Source organism: Candoia aspera, chromosome 1 (genome assembly GCF_035149785.1).
Source record: "Candoia aspera isolate rCanAsp1 chromosome 1, rCanAsp1.hap2, whole genome shotgun sequence".
Classification (NCBI taxonomy): Eukaryota; Metazoa; Chordata; class Lepidosauria; order Squamata; family Boidae; genus Candoia; species Candoia aspera.
Window position 1 is genome coordinate 85,967,211 of NC_086153.1, and position 24,926 is coordinate 85,992,136.

The 24,926-nt window shown below is 40.4% G+C and overlaps 1 protein-coding gene and 1 long non-coding RNA gene across 2 annotated transcripts; both read left to right on the plus strand.

Moving 5' to 3' along the window:
- Positions 1–77: 77 nt before the first annotated feature.
- LOC134488269 (uncharacterized) lies at positions 78–640 on the plus strand. Its single transcript, XR_010066950.1, has 2 exons — positions 78–465; positions 498–640. It is a non-coding gene; the product is annotated as an uncharacterized LOC134488269 (long non-coding RNA).
- A 2,179-nt stretch (positions 641–2,819) lies between these two features.
- KATNA1 (katanin catalytic subunit A1) lies at positions 2,820–24,926 on the plus strand. The gene is made up of 11 exons (XM_063308834.1): positions 2,820–3,171; positions 7,173–7,346; positions 7,982–8,139; positions 8,530–8,713; positions 13,166–13,287; positions 14,804–14,909; positions 15,595–15,753; positions 19,054–19,180; positions 21,835–21,969; positions 22,344–22,470; positions 24,589–24,926. Exons 2-11 carry the CDS (start codon positions 7,176–7,178, stop codon positions 24,785–24,787), a joined length of 1,488 nt encoding a protein of 495 aa, XP_063164904.1. The 5' UTR covers positions 2,820–3,171; positions 7,173–7,175; the 3' UTR covers positions 24,788–24,926.

Genomic DNA, 24,926 nt, shown 5'->3' on the forward strand with positions numbered 1-24,926 from the left:
ATTATAGAGTATAATTAGAGTATAAATACTTGAGATTGAAAGGGAAAACCTAAGAACCTTTTTTTTCTCTTGGCTGCTGACTGGATTTGGGTGTAACAAACCATGGTCTAATATTAGGCCTCAACAACATTGCCTCCTCCATCTGCAGTCAAGGAATTTTCACCATGTTTTTTTCCTAAAGATTAACTAAAATTTATATAAATTTGGATACAGCTAAACTTTGGATAAGCACAGGCTGCTGCTGTTAATAGAAATAAATGCTCTTTATAGTCTCTGTAGATCATACATATGGGATCTGCATATAGGTAGAGATTAAACTTGTATCATTTTAATGCTGAGCAGACGTGATAGAAATCTGCCCATCTCAGCATACTTGTAAAATATCATGGTTGCTACTCAATTACTTTTCAACTACAGTTACTGTACTTAGCAACATAAAAATTTTCTGTCTCTTGTGTTTTTTGTGTATGAATGGGGGTTTTTTTGGAGGGGGGGAGATTGATCCTAATTTCATTTTCTTTATATTGCCTCATGAGTTCTTATTGTGTCTGCTTCTAGGTGGGCTTACAATCTCAAAGTAGCTGTTTCTTTAACTGCTCAGATTCTGAAAATAAATTAGCCTGGGACATTTCTCTAAGAGGCACAGCACTCCCACAAAAAGTCATTCGTTTATTTTGCAGTATTTTCACTCTTTACAACTGTCGGCCATGATTGGGCATAGTAGGATGGCTGATGCTTATTTTCATATCATTATGGGTCTCCATCTACAGTTTGTATGGGTCTTGAAGTTGCTTTAGTTTGTATTTTCAGTGTAACAGATTGTTACAAATGTAATAGATTCAAGTAACTGTTTTGTGTCATACAGGTCAGACACTCCCCTATTAAAATGTTGAATGTTTTTAAGTTCAGTGCAAGAAAACAAATTCTAGGTGACTGTCCCAATTATTACCCACGGATCTACCTATTGTTGGCTAACCAATTACAATGGTATCAGTCATCACTCTTTGAAATTCTTAATGTTCCTTAGAGAAGATCATGTTGAGTGGTGCCAGCATTTCACAAACATTGTTCAGCTTTGGGCCTTTTTATTTAGCAAATTTTATAAACAGAGCTTACATATAATTGATAGTGCCATTAATGATCCACCATCATAAGCTCTTCAGTTCACAGCTCCAGACTTGGTTCAGGTATTTCTGATTTAAGTTGCAACTACCTTCTCAGAACTGAGACTATTAAAATGGAGGGTTTTTGGTCTTTTGGAGCACAGCCACTGACCAGTATTTTGGTAAGGCAAATAGAAATAGGCTTAAACAGCATTTTTAACTACTTCAGGCATTGCTTTGCTACAAGTAGACCCTGTTTATGTAGCAGTCCATTTTAATAACTACACACTTCCACAACTTTTACTTTCTTATTCCAGTCCTATATAAAATACAATGACTATTAGACTGCTGTCCTACCACAGATGCAGGTTTTCTTGCTATTTTAATTTTGTTTTCTTCATATCTTTAGTAATTGCTTCTGAATATTTTTGAACCCTTCTTAGTGAATTTTTAAAATAAACTAAACCTGGGAAGCAGGTATGTACATCTCTGAATATTTTGAGGAATCCTCATAATCATTTCAGTGTACTCTAGTGGCCATTTAGAACATTCTACAATAGTTTTACCCCATTGAATCAGCAGTTAGGTTCACTCAATGGGCTGCGGTGAAATGTGACTGATTATACCTCAGTATGTTGTATGAACCCAGACAATATGGTTAGCTATGAGTTGTTACCTACTTTAAATGTAGTTCATGACTGAATGACAATCACAAAGCAGGCAAGCACATTTAGCCTAGAATGTTCTGCAAGTTGTGCCCTTGTGATTTATGATTCATTGTGCTGTATGTACCCAGAAAATGAGGTTGGGTAGACAATATGCTGCCCAACTCCCACCAACTATGGGCGGTTACTCCCAGTGAGACTGGACTGTTGCCAAGTTAATTATGAAAAGTGATATGTAGAGAGTATTAATGGAGTATTAATGAGATATTCTGTTCTCAACTTTAGTCACTTCCACGCAAAAATGATGATTGTGGAGAAACACGTGGTTTAAGAAACCCAAATTACTTAACGGGATTTGAAAATAAGTAACTTCCTCTGGTCCTCTTTAGTTAAATATTGCCTTGCTGTATTGTATCAATTAACACTATTTACTCCTAATGTATAAAGATTCTTTTTAAACCCAAAATTGGGCAAATGTCATTCGAAATCACTTGGGATAGAAAACTTAATCGCTGTTTGGTGTAATCTCAATTCGTCTGGTTTTACCAAAGACAGGCTGTGCATTTTATCTCTTGCCCATCACCGCGGCGATCTGGTTTTGCGCGTCCGCGTCTGTTTTTATGGTGGGCGTGCGTGCAGAATTAACGCGCACACTCGGATTCCGTCGTCTAACCTCTACCCGCCTCGTTTCCTGGTTTGAATGATGATCCGCAGAGCGAGCCAGAGGTTAATGGAGGAGGCGGAGGAGGAGGAGCGGGCGATAACTTCAGCGAGGAAGCTTGAGAGACACTTCTCGGTCTCTTCCCACCTTTCGGTTGCCGGGGGCGCCGAGCCGGGCACGATGGGTTCCCCCACCCCACCGGGAGAACTGGCGAAGGCCACCATCCGCATCCGCGGCCGCCGTCAAGCCGCTCACGCCGGGCAAAGCGGCGGCACCTCCCGTCGCCGAGGCAACGGGGGAGCTCCTCCTCCTCCTCCGCTCTCCCGTTAGCCCTCGGGGCGAGATCTCGCGATGCTTGCCAACTGGAGGCGCCGCCATATTGTGTGACACTATTTTGATTTGGATTTGGCTGGCTGAGACACGCAGCGAGCGGAGGAGGAGGAGGAACGGGAGCGACTGGGAAGCCGGAGCGGTTCCAAGCGAGGTCGGGAGAGGCGGTGGCGGCGGCGCCTGGAAGACTCCCCCCGCCAGCCATCCCGCCTTCCCCCGCCGCCCCTTCCGCGCTGCCCGCCACAGCAGCAGCCCCAGCACGGACCCCCCTTCCTCCCTCCCCCGGTGGCGGCGGGAGGCGGTGGCGGCGGCGGCTCCGGAGTGGCTCGGAGGGGTCGCCTGTCCGGCTGGAGGTGGCGGCGGCGGCTGCCGCTGCTGCAAGGCACGGAGGAGGAGCCGGCGCGGAGGAAGGGTGAGCGAACTCCGGCGAGGCGGGCCTGGTGGGGCTTGCGCCCGCTTCCCCGGCGGGCTCTCCGCGCGGCGGCCTGGAGGGAGCGGAGACCCCGCTGCCTGTCTGGGCCCGGCTGGCCGCGGTGCCCGGGAGAAGGAGGGGCCGAGGGCTAGCTAGCGCGGAGGGGGGGCGTGTGCAGGCAGAGGCAATGGCAGGGCTGGGTGGCGGTGGCCCCGTTTGGGAGAGGAGGCGCTGGGCTGAGCGGCCGAGGCTTGCCGCGGTCTGTCGGGGAGCTGGGTCTGGGTGCCGCGTCCGAAGTTGGACTCGTTCGGTTGAGGGTTGGGAAACTCCTGCCGAGCCGCCGACTACGGCCGTGGCCTCAGACCCACTTCTGAGGCGCCCCGAGAGGCGAGTGCCTTTTTGCCTCCTTGAATTTGAAAGCTTCTCTTGCGTTGGTTCAGTTTTCTGTTGGGCGTCGTATCTGGCTTTCTCTGTTCTGCCCTGCTTCTCCTTCCGTGAAGAATAATAGTTCCTGCTGTTGACTCCCAAGTGTCCCAATTTGATGGATGGAGGAAGCGTGGACTGATTGTATGTATGTGTTTGTTTAGGTGTTTCTATATTGTGTTTGTTTAAAAAATATTTAGGCTAGCTGGAGTACTTACGTTAATATTAGAAACATGCAAAATTTGAGTTTCAAACCTAGCATAAGCAAGAGCTCATTTGATTTATATCCTCCATTTTTTTAAGGAGCTCAAGTTGGTGCACACAGCACTTGCTCATCACATTCTTTTTCCCCATATCAACATCCCTGTGGGATAGTTTGGGATTGAAAAGAAGAATTACTGGACCAAATGACTTGGTGAGCTGCTTTGGCTGAGGGTGGACTTGAACCAGGGTCTTCCCAGTGCTGGTCCCAGCATCTTAACCACTGTAAGATATTGTCTGTTCAGGTATGGTCTGAAAATTGTACAGAACAGAATGAAGCTCCTCAGATGCTGTGATGTTAACAGGAAGGCAGTTTCATGAGCCTTATTGAGGCAGGAAATTCCAAAATCTGGGCACGGCTGAGAAGGCCATGTTCAGTCAGCAATGTATCAGGCAGGATGTGTTAGTAGATCGCAGTGATTGGTTGGGTCATCTGGGAGAGATTGATCTTTTAAATAAAGTCAGATGTATATTTGTCTTCATAAGTAATCTTATGTTCATATATACTGTATGCCCTAATTTGAAAACCTGGTTCTGCAGTATTCACCTGTTAAAGTTTTAGGTATTGTTCATTTTATTAGAGTAGTAATGCACCTGGATGTGAGTAAGGTGTATGTGATGATGACTAAATCTCCAAGAATCTAAGCTGAACAAACACATTCCTGTGCACAATTATTACATCAGCATCCAGGAACAAAGTATTCTCAGATCTTGACCCTAATTTTTCAAGGCTATATCTGTACTCTTGTGTCAGCTTTTTTGCTGAGCAGTAGTTTGTTCCCAAATTCAGAAGGCTTTTTTTTTCCCATTCCCAATTACCAGTTGAGAACATCTCCTGGTTTCCTGAACTCAGGTGATAATGATAATAAGAATGAATAATGTGGGCAAAGGCTATGGGATGCCTTCCAAAGGTTTTGTACTGAAGTCAGCTTCAACCAATGTCACAGATCCAAAAATTTGGATGGGAACAAAGTGCAGTATCTACCTCTGTAGTAAGAACTTTCAGGAGCTATTTTTGAGCCACCATCTCTTGCAACATAATCCTCTTGGAAGAATCACAAATAGTGTTGCTGATATCTCATGCCATCACATTGTAGCTGTCTGAAAACAGATGATCCTGATTTTAAAAATCAATATGAAAATATTAAGGTTTATCTTGTAATAGTATAATAGCAAATATTAAATAGTAATAGTAAAATAGTAAAAATGTAGTAGTGTTCTTTTGAGATACATGCCAATACTTTTTATGACGATAATGACTTTTAACTTTTTCAGTTGGTCCTCAAGCAAAATGTACAGGGAAAAAATGGTGCCTGCAGTGTTGCACAACTCCTTCTCATTCTGTTAAATATCCAAACAATTAGAAGATTTTATGATTTATTTTAAAAGAATGTCATTAAGTATATTTTATGAGATTCTTCGTTATATATGTATTCTGTTTAGTACAGTTACTTATAGCTAAAAACCTTACCACATACAGGTAGTCCTCGGTTTATGACCATTTGTTCAGCGACCATTCAAAGTTACAGCGGCACTGAATGAGGAAACTTATGACTGATCCTCAGGGTTACAACCATCACAGTGCCCCCACAATTATGTGATTGCAATTCAGGCATTTGGCAACCAGCTCATGATTATGACAGTTGCAGTGTCCCGCAGTTACATGATTGCCATTTGCGACTTTCACTGTCAGCTTCTTACAAGCAAAATCAATCGGGAAGCCAGCAGGAGGTTGCAAATGTCAGTCACGTGACTTTGAGCCTTACAGCCAAATGGGATTCACTTAACGACTGCAGTGGGAACTGCCAGAATTGCCATCGTAAGTTGATGCGGTCACGTGACATCGTGCTTTACGGCCGTGTCATTTAGCAATGGAGTTCCTGGTCCCAATTACTTTCTTTAACCGAAGACTGCCTGTATATATTTTGGTTTCATTCTTTTATTTTTGGGTGATAGTATTTTCCTTATTTGGTTTTAGTTAGCTAACAATGATTTCTATTTATATAAACAGATGATTTACTTTTTTTATTATGTTGTTAGAATAAAGGCTTATTTGCAGTAGTACTGCACTTGTTGCGAGCCTTGTCAAGTAAACTTCTCAACAATTAATTTTGACATATTGCAGTTAAGATATGACTTCTTGAGTCTGATATAGTGGAATGGATGAAGCTGAAATAGCACCCTTAGCAAGGACTAAAATCTGGTTTGCTTTAAATAATATGCAAAAGTTTTGAAGTCATTTCCTGAGGGTAATGTTCATTTAAGATAAATCAGCAAGGAATGAGGTATTCTGTGTACAATTGGGTATCTCAAAATGATATAAAGTAACAGACAAGGGTTCCCCAACCTTTTGAGCTGGTGGGCATATTTGACATTTGAAAACATATTGCAGGTTTTCAAAATGACTGCTGGGAGCTTAACCATTTACAGATTTTCTACTAAGATACACATTAGAAAGAACCATTTTAACAGAATATTACCTGCCACCCTCTCTAGCTCCCTTTCCTGCAGGATGCTGTGTATTATCTGTTTTCTTTTTCTGGATAAATGAGAATACTTCTAATTCAGTCCCTCCCTCCCTCCCTCCCTCCCTCTTTCTTTCTCTCTTTCTTTCTTTCTCTCTTTCTTTCTCTCTTTCTTTCTTTCTTTCTCTCTTTCTTTCTTTCTCTCTTTCTCTCTCTCTCTCTCTCTCTCTCTCGCTCGCTCGCTCGCTTGCTTGCTTGTTTGATTTTGCCACCACCCATCTCCCCCCAAAAGAGGGACTCGGGGTGGTTTACCATAAAAAAAAATATTTTTATTACTTAAAAAGGTTTGTATGGGGGACGAGTTAGAGATATTTTTAGAAGCATGTAGCTAACCTTGATCCCAAAATGCAATGCAGGGCCAGGGCTGGCTAGCATTTGGATAAAACAGCTATGCTATTTGTTAGACTGGGAAGTCAAAAAATATCCTGGAAGAAAGCAATGGCAAATCGTTCTTTATTGCTGCCCAGAAAACTACATGGATACGGTCCATGTAATCCCCAATAGTTGAGCTCAGTTTAAGGGAGTTTTCCTTTTACTTAACTGTTCACAATGATTTGGTTTTCTTGGAATGTCTTGTCTTTGGAGATATGGCCTTGTGGCAGAATGGAACTATTCTATAATATTGAAACTTATTGTTTCTCAGTGAAGTATTTGTCAGAATGGCTTTAAAATAAGCCCATTTTCCCCTTCCACTATTTTTTTAAATGATAGATATCCCCTTCTTTTGAATTTTATAGCCTAACAACTTTTTATCTTAAAGTTGCAGAATGTCTTCCTGTTTTTTTCTTCTAGCTTATGTTGACCATGAGTCTTGTGATGATAAGTGAGAATGTGAAGCTAGCACGTGAATATGCATTGCTTGGGAATTATGATTCTGCAATGGTTTACTATCAGGGAGTACTTGACCAAATGAGCAAATACCTCTCTTCTGTCAAAGATACATATCTCCAGCAGAAATGGCAACAAGTGAGCTCTCATTTTCTTGTTTTGTTCCTTTACTTTCATTTATTAAATAGGATTAACAAAAGACATTTTAATTAGTCCTTACTTTAAAAGATGAGTTAAATTGAATGAACATGCCTATTGCTAAACACTCTTGAATTACAAGGAGGAGTACAAAAATAATAATTAACAAAAGCTGCTATTTATTGTTGGAGAGAAGGCTATCTCTATTGAAGCCAGTAAAATAAAACTGGTGCCAAAACACTTGTACCTTCTGAATCCTGTTTGATTAAAAATGTTAGTTGGTTAATTTAAAGCTTACTGCTATCTTGAGCTGGTATACTTAATTTGGAAATGTGCCATGTAAATGTGTGAACATTTCTTGGACTGTGCCACTTCAAACTGTTTTGCTTTTAAAAGCATTCATATATTTCAGTTTTTTTTCTAAAGTTCATTAGAAATTTTACCGCAAGAATCATCAACAGAATTGCTTCTCTCATCAGTTTTCTGTAATGTGTTACAGAGTTAACTTGTTCATGTATCAGAGCCACAAACATTTTGTTAGATATTTAAATTCAGCTGAAGAAAGTTGTTACGTTAAGTTGACAAGTTTCTACAAGTTAACATTATGCTTCTTTGTATTTCATGTTTTTAATCAGGTTAGGCAGGAGATAAGTATAGAAGCTAAGCATGTGAAGGATATCATGAAGACACTAGAAAGTTTTAAATTAGACAGCACTCCTTTAAAAGCGGCACATCAGGAATTACCAGCTCATGATGGAGAAGTCTGGTCATTGCCTGTACCTGCTGAACGTAGGTAAGAGACACCGGGAGGGGAAAGCAGATTGGGGAGTTCAAATATTAAATGCTTAAAAAGTATGTCTGTTAAATATTGTTTTTGAGCCTCTAATTCGTAACCACAGAAAAATTCAGTGCTATCTCCCTCTCCCATTAATAGAACTCCTATGAATAACTGGCTGAATCTGTTTATTGGAAACAAACTAATATGTGCAAAAGCAATTCCATGAAGTTATAACACATTTGTACAAAACACAGATTCTGGGAGATTAAGGGGAGGTGTAATCTTTAATATATTCAAATATTCTAGGATAAGAATATTCAATTGCATTAGCGTACTCTATCTGTTAGATTTCTTAATAAATATCTTTATTACATTTACACTTTTCTCCCATTTCGTAACACTCAGATCTTCACCAGGACCTAGGAAACGCCAGTCTGCTCAATGCAGTGATTGCAGAAACCAAAATAACCGAGCAGGAGCGGCTGCTAGAGTCCTTCATCGGCCTTCCTCCCGAAATACTAACGATAAAGGCAAAGTTGTTCGTGGTCGGGAAAAGAAGGATCCACTAAATAAAGGAAAAGAGGAAAAAGTAAGTTCCATGAATGTGCAACCAACATCTCAGAATCTTACAAAGCATCCCTCTCATCATTTGAATCTCTTATTGGTCACTTACCTGTCAGCATTTCCAGTAGACAGCACTTGTATAAAAATTTGATCAAGATGTTTTAAAAGAGAAACCACAAATAATAGTGCAGTCTTCTGCTTACTCAGAATGGGGGTACAGATGAGCATAGAATTGAGTTTTGATGGACCTAATTATACAGTGTTTGGTGGGTTGGTATACCCAACTAAATAGATAGAATGTCCTTGTAAACAGTTTGAAGGCTTGGGCATCTGATATTGCATCCAGTGTTGCTTTTTCAGAAAGATGTTTTACATTCTTGGAAGGTTTAAATGTAGTTGGGAAGACTAGAGAAGGAAAACTGTTTTGGTGGTTGCTCTCTGTTCTAGAACAGTTCTCAGTGAACATTAACATTAACATGGCAAATAAGACATGATTGTATTGAGAAAAATACAGTTCACTGTAAATGCTGATCAAGTCCAAGTTGCAAGAAGTCAACCCTTGAAAATGCCAGTCAACTGTACAATTAATATGATGAAGATAGTTTTCATATTGGACATTATTAACATTGACATCAGAAAAACTGATGTTTTAATGCTGGTTGAGCTGTTGGAGGAAATGTGGAATATAAATTAATAAAAGTGGGGCTACACTTACTATGCTATGTACATTTCTAGTTAAAAAGTAAATTCTCTGAATTAATTTTGACTCCTGGTGATTTCATCCACGTTGTTTGTTGCCAAAAGTATAGAACTGGTTTGCTATTGCCTTCTTCCACGATGTATTTTTGACTTCCTAGTCTAGCTCTGGTATTCTCTGATAGTCTCCTGTCCAAATACTAAGCAGGTCTGGCACTAGTTGATACTGTAAATCTGGAGAAGGTGCAGAAAAGAGCAACCCTGCTTTTCAAGGAGATGAAGCAGTTTCCCTATGCAGAATGAGTACAACAGTTGGATCTTTTTAGTTGAGAAACAATGTGGCTAACTAAGGTAAAGTGGGAAACCATCTAATGTGATCCAACCCATTACATTATAGCATAAAATGGTTAATTGCTTGGGCAGAACATGTTATATGAACACAGGAATTTTATTTTGTTAACTCATGTTTAGGGTGTTTTGTGAATCTAGCTGTATCAAGGATACAGAATGGCATGTAAAGATGTATTTATCACATGGAGAAAGGAGAAAACAATCAGTGGATTAGCTTTTTGATGTGTGGGTGTGGGTCCAAAGAGCAGGGCCAGTATGAGCAGGGGCTCCTAATTAGGTGCCTCTTAATGATGGAAGAGGAAGAAACTAAAAGTAAGCCACTGTAGGAGTGAGGGCAAGTAGTACATTGCAGGGGTGAAGAAAACCAGCCCTCCTGGGAGAAGAATTTCCAAATTCAAACCTAGATGAAAGCGATTGAATATTGTTGCCAACTAAATTGTATGGATCTCGCTGTGGGATTGAGTATGAATATCAAATAATGATATTCCCATGTTAAAAGACACTCCAATAGTTACTGGGGAGAAAGCATCAACTTTCTCAAATAAATCTGGAGGTGATGACTTGTAAAATCCTTAGCACATCACTCTAAGCTGCAGTTTACTCCTTCAACGGTAGAGGGCACAGTTATATTAAAACTACTTTTTTGTGTTATAACTCTTACACAAAATACATTGGAGAAGTAACTAAGGCATGAGTGACTGTGAGCAAGGCCTTCCACAAGATGATTTCACTTTGCAAAGGACTGCCACCTGCTCCTTGGGCAGGAGCTGTAGTCCAGGAGGACCCCCAAATTGGACATCATTTGTCTCTAGAGGAGTACTATCCTGTCAAGAATGAAAGATGACAGTTCTCTGGACTTTTGGATCCAGGCAAAAACCCAAAGCCACTCCCATCTTGCTGGGGTTGAGTCCCAGGCAGTTCCTTCCCATCCAGGCCCTTACGGCCTCAAGTCACCAGGCAAGCACCTAAACATCATCACCTGCCTGGTGTGGAGTGAAAATGTATAACTGAGTATCATTGCATACTGATGATACTGCTACTCATGCCACCGAATTACTTCACCCAGTGGCTTCATGTAGATATTAAATAGGTTAGAGACCTGAGCCATGAGACACTATACATAAGAGGGGCTTGGGGCTAGGCTTCTCCCTCACTACCAACATTGACTGGAACCAGCCATGGAGGAAGGAGAAAACCATTGCAAAACAGTGACACTCCCAACCCTCAGAGTAGCTCCAGAAGGATACCATGCTCCATGGTATCAAAAGCTGCCAAGAGATCCTAGGGGGCCAGAATGGACATACCACCCCCCTTCTGAGCCCTCCAGAGGTCATCCATAAGTGCAACTAATGCTGTTTCTGTACTATAACCTGGCCTGAACCCTGACTAAAAAGGGTCTAGATGATCCATCACTGTCAGCTTTTTGCGGTAAACCAGACTTGAACACCAAATTTATGAATACTAAAACTACTTTTATTATAGGGTTACAGTAACAGAATCTTGCAACTCTGAATGTGCCTACTCCCACCCTGCCTTTATCCGAAAGAGAACTTGGGTGGGTCAAGTCTGAGACATTTTCTCGAATTCCATTCCTTGTTTGGACTCAGATTTCTCTTATCTGTTGCCTTGGCTTCCTCCTGTTCCTCAAGGTTATTCTCACAGGCCATTGCATCCAGGTTGCTCTGAAGCTGGGCACCTACCACTCTCTCAACTATCTTCCCTAAATCAGAAAGCTTGGAAACTGGGCAAAAGATGTCCAAGGATGACCTCTTGAGAAGGGGATGCACTATCTCCTCTTTCAAGGCAGGTAGAACCAGCCCCCACACAAAGAGGCGTTGATCACCTCATGGACCCAACCACGTGCAACCTCTCCAACCAACCAGGAGGGGCAAGGGTCCAGGACAGAAGTGGTAGAGCTCACAACAGCAAAACTCCAATTCCTCAGGATCACCTGGCTCAAACTCTTTCCAGATAACCAAGCTGGGATGTTCCACAGTCACTTCCATAGGACCTGTCCCAACACAGAGTGAAGCCAAGTGATTTGGCATGACAGATGCCTACAGGAGTCCTCATAGCAGCCCTGCAGGGTCTCCCCTGGTGCCTCATTACCCAGAAGGAACAGGGCTGCTGTCTGTGGATGCTATCAGAATTGAGAAGTAAACTTGCTTCATTGTTCTTACTGCTACAATGTAAGTCCTAAAACGGCTCTTACTTGTGCCTGGTCAGCTTCACTCTGTCTACAGTGGCGCTTTGGGGTCTCTTGCATCATTTAATGTTCTGGAACTCTTGTGTAAACCAGGAGGCTCTACAGCATCCATAATCACAGAGAGTCTGCACAGGCATGATCCAGTCCAAGGTCGTCATCACATGCTCATTCCAAGCTGCAACTAAGACTTTGTCTGAAATGCACCAGAGCTTTGGGAATAGCCCCAGGCTCCTTCTGAAATCCTGTTAGGTCTGTCAATCACCTGGGGCTGGCCAATCAAAATAAGCCCTTCCTCCCTGCAGTGGAGGTGACTACAGAGAATTCTAGGGCTAAGAGGGAGTGATCTGTTAACATCTCCCAACCCCAGATCACATTGCCACTAACACAAGACAAAAAACAGATCATCTGTATGACCCCTGCTGTGAGTTTGATCAGGTCCATGGCGGCCATGAACTCTGAGCACAGAGGAGGTAGCGCATTACATAAAAAACAGAATTATCAGTGTGGGGAACTCCACTGCCAATTTGGCCACCAAGTCAAGGAGCTCAGGCACAACCACCACTATGCTGGAGGAAGGAAGGTAGGTGAGCAGCAAGCCAAGTGATTCTTACAGCTCAATTTCACAAAGAGAGTCTCACATCCAGCTAGGTCTTTATTGTCCTTAGAAACCAATCCTTCTTTGTATAATGAAGTGACTGGGAACATGCAAAATGTTGAGAATTCAAACTGCTTCAAGCTCAAAAAAGCCCATGTTTTGGTTGTTCAATTGCAGGTGTGAATTTGAAATGGTTTGAACGCTACTAGCAATGACATACTTATAGTAGAACAGTGCTGACTTTCATGGAGTGAGTTGTTGGGCATCTGTGTTTTTAAGATATATGTAGCTTGGAGGAAATGCAAGCTTCCTATCCTTATTTTCAGATGCCTGTGAAAAAGTGTTTTGCCTGTTTCTGATTCCTGAAGCCTTGTTGGGAAACTTATACTGCTTTCCTATGGGGGGGAAAGGCTGACTATGCTTACTTTGCTAAGACGTTCATGTATTTTAGTAATACTATATTTATACTGCTGATAGTGTATTTGCAGTGTTTGCGTCCTTTTGTACAATTATGTTTTTGTATGAAGGTTTATCATTTTATTGTTATGAAACTTAGGTTAAATAAGACATAGGTATAATTATGAGCCATATTAAAATAATGTTTGATAAGCATTTTTTATGTAATGCAGAATAAGTCCTCAACTGATATTTCAGAACCTGAGCCAAAGAAATTTGATGGCACTGGATACGATAAAGACTTAGTAGAAGCTTTAGAAAGAGATATCATTTCCCAAAATCCCAATGTTCGATGGTAAGTATAAGCCATGTCTCTCCCTTTAAGTTGTGAGGTCTTTGTATAAGCTTGATAGACTTTTAGAAAAATACATAATGCCCCCCTAGAGAAAATTAAATCTGGCTGTAATTGATTGAGGCAGTAATTTATGAAAACTGATGCAGCAGAGCTTGCTTAGTGAGACAGCTTACCCACTGGGATTTTATAAATCTCTGTAGTATTGTGAGCAAAGGCCTTTTAATAGGCAGATAATAGGGGGCGACAGTTTATGAGCTGTTTATCCTGAAGCCAGAAACAGCAACATGATAGACCACAGCTTAAAGAGAAAATGGAACAGCTTTATAAACATATTCATAATAATCAACTGTTGGGAAAAGAAATCATTAACCACTCTGCCTGCCTACACTTACAGTGTTATTTTCTGCACAATAACAGCCTGAACAGTGGGGGGGAGGGATTCATTATTAGAACTAGATGATGTTTTAATGGAACAAGTAGAGATAGCTGCAGTTCTGTATGTTTTTAGGGTAGTCTACGATTAGAAGTGATACTATTATCTGAATACGGTCTTTTTATTTCATATACCTTGGCCAAGAATGCTAATGTTTTTTGTTTTTTTGGAAATTGGTAATTCTGCTTATGTAGAAGAACTGACATTCACTTTACATTCACTTTCTGGAAACGGATTATGAATTATGCTAGAGTTTTTCAAAATATTACATAAATATGGAACAGGACAGGTCTGCAAAAACTGCAATAACCTGAGCATGTCCTCCTACAGCAAATCTAGATGGCAGATACAAAAAAAAAACAAAACACCAACCCTTATGAGCTAAGATTGTGCCCTTGTGGAGAAGGGTCTGTTGTTTCCATAGTTGATGTCTGCATTTTTTATAAGGATGCAAGGGTCTGTCTTCCACTCCTTATTTAGCAAAGTACCCAAGCAATTCTGATTTATTCTATGCACAGGTGTTATTATCAGACCAGTGTGATTCAGTTTCTATGAGCATAGCCAAATTTTGCTGTACTGTTTGTAAAACCAGACATACTTTGATTGCATTGATGAGCTAGCCGTACTATTTTATTCTCTTCCATCTCCTGTGACCGTAATGAAGTACTGAACTGAACAGTTTTTAGTGAACAAATAGCAGCTTATTCTGTGGGTACTTTAATAAGCCTGCCTTCTACCACTGTTTCTCAGATGATATCTGCAGAAGAAAATCCTTAATGCACACATCTATACATACATTGGCTTCTAAATAAGTCAAAATCACTGCATAATCAGGGTCCTGCCCACCCAGAAACCAATATCTGGGTTTAATCCATGAATGTCTGCAGGAGAAAGATGTTAGCAGTCAGCAGCGTTAGGATGGAAATTGAATGTTGAACCTTTGCTGAGGAGTGAATTTAAATAGAAAATACTAATATTCTACTCTGAAAAATTATTTACTCAGCCGAGATTACAATGAAAGTTAATTTAACAGCGATACAGTGCTTTTGACAAGTCATAATCTGCTCATTTCTTTTTCATCAGGGATGATATAGCTGATTTAGTAGATGCTAAAAAATTACTCAAGGAAGCAGTAGTTTTACCTATGTGGATGCCAGAATTCTTTAAGGGAATCAGAAGGCCCTGGAAGGTAAAGTCACCTCAATTATCATTGGAGCATCAAAGTAGTTTTCATTGGGTTATATTCAGCATTAGGCTAGGGAGAAAAAATTCAAGGATATGGATTCCCACTAATGATTGTGCAAGCACTAGCTGGAAACATAGTGCAAGTAACATAAGCCATAGTGCATTCCAATTATTGAATCTGAGACTTGTACAAATACATAATGCAAGGGTTTTACAGCAGAATGATAACACAACCTATATGAAGTATTTTGTTTATATAATAGTAAAATAAGGTCATATAATCTAAAGGCTCAAAGCCATTACACTATGGCTAGAATTTTTTATTTGTCATTTGGTGCATGAGTGAAACAGTGGCTCATGAGACAATGCCCTTCAGCAGTTAGTAGAATCCCTTTCATTTTGGAAACGTGTTTACGTTGACAACTTTTTGGTTCTGTGATTGTATCATAACATTAGTCCATAATAGAATAAAATAATTCTGTTTAGTTTAGCATGGATAATTAAACAAGAATTGTTACTTGCTAAGAGGTACTAAATGCACACTAGCTCCTTTTGCTTTTATTTAAAATGCTTATTTTGAATGAAAAGAAATTATAGAGTGTTTCTTAAATTGTGATGGCAAATGAATTTTAGACATTTTTAAACAAGTATTTTGTTCAGTGCAGTTTTCTGGATCTTTTTATAAACAGGGTGTATTGATGGTTGGTCCTCCTGGCACTGGAAAAACTCTGCTTGCAAAAGCCGTAGCTACAGAATGCAAAACTACCTTTTTCAACATATCATCATCAACACTCACTTCAAAGTACAGAGGAGAATCCGAAAAGCTTGTTCGCCTGCTATTTGAAATGGTGATTTACTGATTTCTCTGAGATTTGATAGAGGAATATTATTATGGTTGATTGCACAGTCAAATAGATGTTTAGACTGGATTTGGCATTTTTGTTCACTCATCAAGTCCTTCCCAAGGACCTGGGATATTACAGTTTAATAATAAAGGTATCATCCCAGGATGTAAGCTGTTCCAAGTAAAGCTGCTTTTGCAATTGACTGATGGTGATTTTGTCAATGCTGATGGTGTTCAAGTGGTGCTCCAGATGTTTTGGAATTGCACCCAAGGCACCTATTACTATTGGTACTATCTTTGCTTTCTTTTGCCACAGTCATTCTATTTCTATTTGCAGGTCTTTATATTTTGTGATTTTCTCCAGTTCTTTCTCTTCTATTCTGCTGTCTCCAGGTATTGCAGCGTCCAGTATCCAGACCTTTTTGTCTGTCGTATCAACAGTTGTTAAGTCTGGGATGTTGTGTGGCAGATGCTTGTCTGTTCGAATTCTAAGGTCCCAGAGCACTTTAGCTTCTTCATTTTCTATTACTTTGTCTATTCTGTGGTCCCACCAGTTCTGGCTTGCAGGCAAGTGGTATTTCTTGCAGATACTCCAATGCACCATTGTTGCTCCTTTGTCATGCCGTTATTTGTAATCTGTGCGATCTTCTTGCATCAGCTAACTAGGTGGTCCACTGTTTCTTCAGCTTCATTGCTGAGATGGCATTTGCTGTCTCTTGCTGTCTTCTCAATTCTGGCTTTATATGCATCTGTTCTTAAGACTTGGTCTTATGCAGCCAGAATTAGCCCCTCTGTCTCTTTCTTCAACTTTCCTGCTCTTAGCCATTGCCAGGTCTTGTTGTTATCTGCTTTGCCTGCTACTTTTTTATATACTGGCCATTTAATACTTTGCCTTGCCTTGTCTCTTTTCTGTTCTTTATTTGGTCTTTCTTATAGGCCAGTTTGGTCTCTTTGGTATTCAGTAAGCCTTCATGGTGTACCGGCTTCAGTGCATCTTCTTCCAATCCCCTTTTTTCGTCTTCAGCTGTCTGGTGTATTTGCAACATTCCACACCCACCTATGTTCCTTGGTAAATAGAATCTGTCAACATTGCTGTGTGGGTGAAGGATGAGAATCCAAAAAGCTTGTTCACCTACTATTTGAAATGGTGATTTACTGATTTTTCTAAGATTTGATAGAGGATTATTATTATTTTATCCCACCTTTTTAATATATAACTCAGGGCAGTGAACATGCCTTATATTTCTGCCTTCTATTTTCCCCACAACAACAACTTTGAGAGGTGGGTTGGGCTGAGAGAGAATGACTGGCCCAAAGTCACCCAGCTGGCTTTTATTTTTTATTTAATTTATTTATTCATCAAAATTTATCCCGCCCATCTCCCTCCCAAGGAGGGACTCTGGGTGGTTTACAGTAAAAAACAAAGTTAAAATCAGAACAGTTACAAATACAATAAATACACTAAACTAAAATATAATGGAGTCTAGATGGCTGAGAGTTCTTATCAGTCCATGAGTGTAGTAGGCCCACTGAAAATCTCTCTAGGGTGCTAGCCATCCCCAGGTATGGCTATTCTCCCTCCCATTCCAAGCTTGCTGGCAAAACCAGGTCTTTAATCTTTTGCAAAAGTCCAGGAGCGAGGGGGCCTGTCTCACCTCTGGGGGAAGGATGTTCCAAAGGGTGGGAGCTACTGCAGAGAAGGCATGCTTCCAAGACCCCGCTAGATGGAATTATTTTACAGATGGGGTCCGTAACATGCCATCCCTGCATGACCGGGTGGGAGGGGTCGATGTAATAGGGATGAGCCGGGTCTCAGATATCCTTTTATGCCTAAGGCAGACCTAGAATTCACAGTCTCCTGGTTTCTAGGCCAGCACCTTAATCACTACACCAGACTAGCTCTTATAAGTTATACGGTCCTATCAATGGAAGCCAAAGTATATCCTAGCTCTTCTGATTTTGTGTGGAATCATTGTGTTTTGGCCTTTGGAGACGATGCTAGCACAGAACAGAATAGGCAAAGTTTATGGACTGGGGTACATTTGGAATTTTAAATTCATGTGACTGTGCTCAGAAACTGACTGTTACGGGGAAATTATTTATTCACAAAATGGCCATCAGGTTGAGTGTGATCAGTTCTAAAATACGCATTTACCAGAAGATTAAATAGTTTCCTACTATGCTCTTCACCAGCCCAGTGGACAGCTGATTTAATTAGTCACAGTCAGATGCCATGCTTGCACTCCTGCATGTTCTCAAGGTCCTCTTTCCAAACAGATCCAGAACATTACACAACCCTAACAGCTAGTCAGTCACAAATAACAGAATGGGCCCTAGACTCTCTTAAATCAGCATATTTTTGCTAGAGTTTTCATGCTTGTACCTGAAATCTTGTATCTGAAATCTTAATTGCACTAAACCACTGTGGTAAAACTTTTACTGATACAGCAATGTCCATTTTAGTAACAACCATTCTGATTTCATGTAGGGTGCTACCCCCATTTTCTAGCCTCAAGGTGGCTTCATTTATACAGCAGTTTCAGTCTCCTTCCTCTTCTTCCTCATTAATGACTTGGCAGTCTTCCCCAACCTAGTGCCCTCCAACTATGTTGGATTATAACTTGTTTCCCAACCTTCACAGTCATCTGTTGGAGGGCATCATGTTGAAAAAACTATACTTTATTGGTTGTTCACCCAGTTAATATAATAAATGGACATGGTAAGGCAAAGTTGGTACTTCATGCAGTTGTTACTAGCAAACAAGTAGACTTGCAGTGCTCTTAGTGGTGGCTTCTGTAATCAAGAACTTATTTTCAGAATTTATCCAGAGCTGCAGTGCTATATTTTGCATTAATGAAACTTCAGAAATCTTTTTCTCCTTCCCTGAACCTTCCATGGAAATTCAGTATAGAGAATTTGGTGTGTAGCATTATTAGCAGACAAGTTAAGTTTTGGCAATTTATTTTGCATTGTACTAACTTATTTCAGTGTGATGGTATTGTATAAGCTATTCAGTTTCTATTACTTAGAAGATTCCATGCCAAATTACAATGACATTAATTGTAGTTTTTAAAAGGTATCTGTAGCCTGCCATACTGCTGTTTTGAAGTCAGAATGTATCAGTGGAAGAATGTAATCCAGGTTGGGACTGCAGTGGGTAAAAGAGGTTAGCCTTTCCCATTTAAAAATAATCTCAGAGTTGACTTACTTGGTACTGTTGTTGTAGATGATACTGTTTGGGAACAGTAGCAGTTTGTTGGGATCATTTTCAGTTAAATGCTCCTTCACCATCTCTCATTTCCAGGCTCGGTTTTATGCACCAACAACAATATTTATTGATGAAATTGACTCCATCTGTAGCCGTCGAGGAACTTCTGAGGAACATGAAGCCAGCCGAAGGGTGAAGGCAGAATTACTTGTTCAGATGGATGGTAAACAAGCTTAGTTGAAAGTGTGTTAAGGAAAAAGTAGGAACTTTAATATTGTATTACAGTAGCAGTTGAGCACTAGTAATTATACCTTGCTCACTGAGACATCTAAAATCCACACATTCGAATGTGTACCTTGTTGTTCTTCCAAGAAGCTCAGTGATAATTTGGTTTCAACTTTCAGTCAGTCTGAGATGCCGCTGCTCAAGACCACCTACCTAACTCCAATTCTAGTGGGTTCCATTTATGGACATACGGTCTCTTGGTAGTTTGTAAACTTTAATTTTTATAATTTAGAGTTCTAAAATATATTTATAAGTTTATTTTTTATTGGACTGGAACATAGATTAGTAAAACAGAGTAGGCAAATGTAAATACAGTACAAGAGTTTATAAGCAAAACTGAAAAGAGAAAGGCTTAGCAAGGGAATTGGACCTTGGAAATGCCACATATATTTCACAAGTCCCCAGCTTTGCTAAAATTAGAACTTTTCAGAACATTGTGTGTAGAAATTTGGTGACTTATTGCTTACATGTTTAAAATGCAGTCAGGACCAGAAATATTGGAACAAGGGTAACTGTTTGGGCATTTGGCCTCTACACCACCACATTGAAGTTGAAAGGAAACACACCCAGATGGGAGCGAAGTCAGGGCTTTCAGCTGTAATTCAAGGGGCTTGACAAAAGTGGGGCGCTAACCATTCAGGAAGTATAGCCAGTGGCATACGCACACCCCCATCGTTGGTGGCTCATAAGTAATGGAACGAATGGCTGACAAGCAGCTGCGTGGCCAGGTGTGGCCTGTTTCCTTGGTTTCCCCATGACCAGTCAAGCAGATAAAAGGCCTGAGGTGGTTCTGAGTGTTACATTTGCATTTGGTAGCTGTTCACTGGAACTCTCAACGTGACATCCAAAGAGGCGTCCATGTGAGTGAAGGAGGCCATCATTAGGCTGAGAAAACAAACCCATCAGAGAGATAGCAAAAACATTGGGAGTGGCCAGTACAACAGTTTGGAACATCCAGAAAAAGAAGGAATTAACTGGCAAGCTTAGCAACAGCAAAAGGCCTGGAAGACCACAGAAAACAACTGAAGTGGATGACCACAGAATTCTGCTCATGGTGAAGAGTAACCCTTTCACAACATCTAGCCAGATCAAGAATGCTCTTGAGGAGGTAGGCATGTCATTGTCAACATCTACAGTCAAGAGACAGCTTTATGAATGTAAATACAGAGGCTTCACAACAAGGTGCAAACCACTGGTAACGCTCAAGAACAGAAAGGCCAGATTAGACTTTGCCAGCAAACGCCTAAAAAAGCCTGCTGAGTTCTGGAATAAGATTCTTTGGACTGATGAAACCAAGATTAACTTGCACCAGAATGATGGGAAAAGTATGGAGAAGGAAAGGAACAGCTCATGATCCAAAGCATACCACATCATCTGTCAAACATGGTGGAGGCAATGTTATGGCATGGGCATGTATGGCTGCCAATGGAACTGGGTCACTGGTGTTTCTTGATGACCTGACTGCTGCTAAAAGCAGCAGGATGAATTCTTAAGTGTACAGGGCTATACGTTTTGCTCAGATTCAGCCACATGCTGCCAAACTGATAGGATGCTGCTTCATATTGCAGATGGATAATGACCCAAAACATACAGCAAAAGCTACCCAAGAGTTTCTCAAGGCAAAGATGTGGGATGTTCTTCAATGGCCAAGTCAGTCACTTGATCTCAACCCAACAGAGCATGCTTTTCACTTACTGAAGATAAGACTGAAGGCAGAAAGACCCACAAACAAGCAGCAGCTGAAGGCAGCTGCAGTAAAGGCCTGGCAAAGCATCTCGAAGGAGGAAACTCAGTATTTGGTCATGTCCATGGGTTCCAGACTTCAGGCAGTCATTGACTGTAAAGGATTTTCATCCAGGTATTAAAGGCAATCCTTATGTTGTAATGATGTTGGTTTGTTCCATTACTTATGAGCCACCAATGATGGGGATGTGTGTATGCCACTGACTGTACTTCCTGAATGGTTAGCGCCCCACTTTTGTCAAACCCCCTGAATTACAGCTGAAAGTCCTGACTTCGCTCCCATCTGGGTGTGTTTCCTTTCAACTTCAGTATGGTGGTGTACAGAGGCCAAGTGCCAAAACAGTTATCCTTGTTCCAATATTTCTGATCCAGACTGTAGTATCTATAGGTTGTTGGATTCAAGTATTGGAATCTACATGTGGACATTTCAAATTCTTCTGAAATCACATTTTCAGAACGCATGAAACAAAATGTGTCAGAGATATATATTGAGGCATCTGTCCAGCAAAAATACGACCACAAACCGGAATGCCTCAAGTGTTATATTTTGACACTAATCTGCCTAGAAGGTTTGGTTTGCAATAGTTTTTGTCTGTTTACTTGTACTTGAATAATGCAGTGATGGTATCTGCAATTACATACATATCAAAAATTATTGCAGATTATAAGCAGTCGAATAAACTCTCATTAATATAAAGCATTTGAATTAAAGTTCAAGCCTGTTATGAATGTGGATAATTAAAAGTCAGGTTGAATGTAATAATAAGGGGTAATTTCATGACTTGCGAACTTAAACATGTATTATTTTGCACTGCCTTTTAATTTTTTTTTCTTGTCTTCTGATAATAGGAGTGGGAGGAGCTTCTGAAAATGATGATCCTTCCAAAATGGTGATGGTACTTGCTGCTACTAATTTTCCTTGGGATATTGATGAAGCATTACGACGACGTCTGGAAAAAAGAATTTATATTCCTTTGCCATCAGGTATAAACTTGCATTTCAGAAAAATCCAATATAGTTCTACATCCTGAATTTTTAATATCAAATGTGTATTTGATAATTGCCATTTCTGGGAGCAGGAACAGTGATTTTGATCGTGAACGTTCCCGGATGGAATTTAGACAAAAAAATCCTCTTAGTCTTTACCCTTGCATTTACATGTGAAGTCTTGAGCAGCAGGTTAAGATTCTAGGATTCCAAAGAGCAGAACTAAATATATTTGGATGGTCCTATTTAAAGACTTTGGTATTTTAATTAAAATTAGAAATTACATAATTGAAACCTTTTTAACTATGTTATTCAAGGATTAAAATCTGCTTTTTCTCTGTGTTTTATTTTGCTTATTTTTGTTTGTTAAGCCAAAGGCAGAGAGGAGCTACTAAGAATAAATCTACAGGAGTTGGAACTTGCTGATGATGTTGACCTTGCCACTATAGCACAGAATATGGAAGGTTATTCTGGAGCTGACATTACCAATGTGTGCAGGTAGGTTAAAACTGCACCACTTTTACATTATTTTTATGAAAGCACCAGTCCTAAGCCCACAGCCATGGGAAATGGACTCCTATTACAGTCCAAATACTGATTCTGTAAAAGAACTAAAGAAAGCATAAAGGTTTTTATAACTGTGTGTGTGTGTGTGTGCGCATGTGCATGTACACACATAATATATAAGATTTTGAAAAACGTAGTTTGTTGTTTGGTTGAGGAAGCCATACTGAAACAGTTCACTTTGCATGTTATACTAAGCCAGTATTTCTCAACTTTGGCAGCTTTAAGATGTGTAGACTTCACCTCCCAGAATTCCCCAGCCAGGGTGCTGGCTGGAGAATTCTGGGAATTGAAGTCCATACATCTTAAAGCTCCAAAGTTGAGAACAACCGTACTAAGCCATAATCAAGTAACATTATGTGTGTGATAAACTAGGCAGGCCAGACGAGAGTTCCTTTTTCCATTCAGGTTACCATAGTTTCATTAATATAGACAGATTGGCTTAATCCTGAGTAGTGAAATGAAGTGCCAGGATCAGTAAAGGTATCTTGTTGTCTGGCAAGGAAACCCTCTGAGGAAAGCACCATATCCTTGTATCAGGGTAAGTCCCCAGCCACCTTTTGAAGCTGATCTAAAGACTGCTCTGCTGGCTAGCTTTGGTGCTTTGTTCAGTACACTGAAATGCCAAGCAGTCTGTTTTTGTGTTCCACCACTCCTCTCATTCTGTTATTTCTGCCCATTTTTTGTTCCTACTTTTCTGTCCATTCCTGTTCATCTGAGCGTGCTCATTTTCTCTTTAATCTTTCTTCTATTATCCTTCATGCTGCTTTGCATTTTTAAATTCTTTTCTGCCACATTGCCTGTTTTGTTATTCATAATTGTCTTATATTACTCATGTCCTCTCTATACTTTCTATTCCATCCCTTTCCCTTGCATATTCATTATTTCTTCTCCTTATTCACTTCAGTTATTTTCTCACTTTGCTTCCCACTTCTCTCAATTTTTGCTTGCTTGTTCCATTTACTGTCTCATTTTTATTTTAGGATGAAAAATCTGTGGCTCTCTAGATGCTGCTGAACAATTTCAAGTAGCACAACCAGTGGTGAAGGATGCTGGGGGTTATAGAAAAACATCTGGAGTCTAGGCTGTGCACCCCCACAAACTTCTGCCATGTTTCAGCTCTTTTCACTGTGTGACTGTTGTCAAGCCTGTACAGAGTAATAGGGATCAAGAAATCCAAATCAGATTCTCTGACAATTCTGACATGCCCTGTTACTTTCTTTGCATCTTCAAGCCTTCCATTTCATCTTCCCTCAGCCTTCTGTATGTTGCTTGGAGCACTAACTCATGCAGATGGGGCTGCAGGGAGGGCACAGGTATGCTTGTTGCACCTGTTGGCGCCTCCTTAGAGAACCAGCAACTTTTCCTAGGCTCATATGGCAGCCATGCAGTCCCTAGGAAAATATGTGTTTGAGTTCAGAGGTTGTGAGGGCGCACCCATACTTCCTACAGTGTTCCTTTTCTGCTTCAGATTCAAACAGCTGTACATCTCTGCATAATCAGAGAAAAAACTGAAAAGCTGAAGCTATGCTTTGAGTTTGCCATTACGAAACCTAAGTTGCATAAAGAACTGGATCATCTCATCACATACAAAGTTTTCCAGCATATTTCCCATGGTATTACTAAAGCCAAAGCAACCACTCACAGTTCAACCAATTTGACTTTTAAACTCTGTCATGGCACCTGCCACCTGGAATGAATGAGGTTCCCCTGAGATCTGGGTGGTTCCCACCGTAACGGCATTCCAGAGGGCCTTCAGGACCTGTTTTCATTCCAGAGGGCCAGGGCGGTTGGAGCCCCTTGTCATGTATGTGATATGTTGTGTTGACTGGATCTGCCATCTGTTTATTGCTAAGTTTTTTATCTGGATTGTGAATTTGTTCTGTTTTTATGCTGTAAGCCACCCAGAGTCAATTGGGGTTGGGTGACTTTTAAGTAGAAATAATAAATAAGCAAGCATTCCAACGTTTAGCTATAGTTAAAGCAGTTATTTGGTGTTAGCTGTTTGGCATTTCTGCATTCTCATTAAAGGCACACTTTTTTTATCAACAGAGATGCTTCACTGATGGCTATGAGAAGGCGTATTGAAGGCTTAACGCCAGAAGAAATCAGAAATCTTTCCAGAGATGAAATGCACATGCCAACAACGATGGAAGATTTTGAAATGGCTTTAAAAAAAGTTTCAAAGTCAGTCTCTGCTGCGGACATTGAGAAATATGAGAAATGGATTTTTGAATTTGGATCATGTTAAGCCTTTCTAACTTGAGAAATCTGCCTTAAGTATTCAAGAGTTCCAAAAGTAATGAAAAAGTAGTACTCCTGGGTGCTCAGTGCTATTTTTTAACTTTTTGTAACAACAATATATAATAAAGTTAGTTTTTTAAACCGCA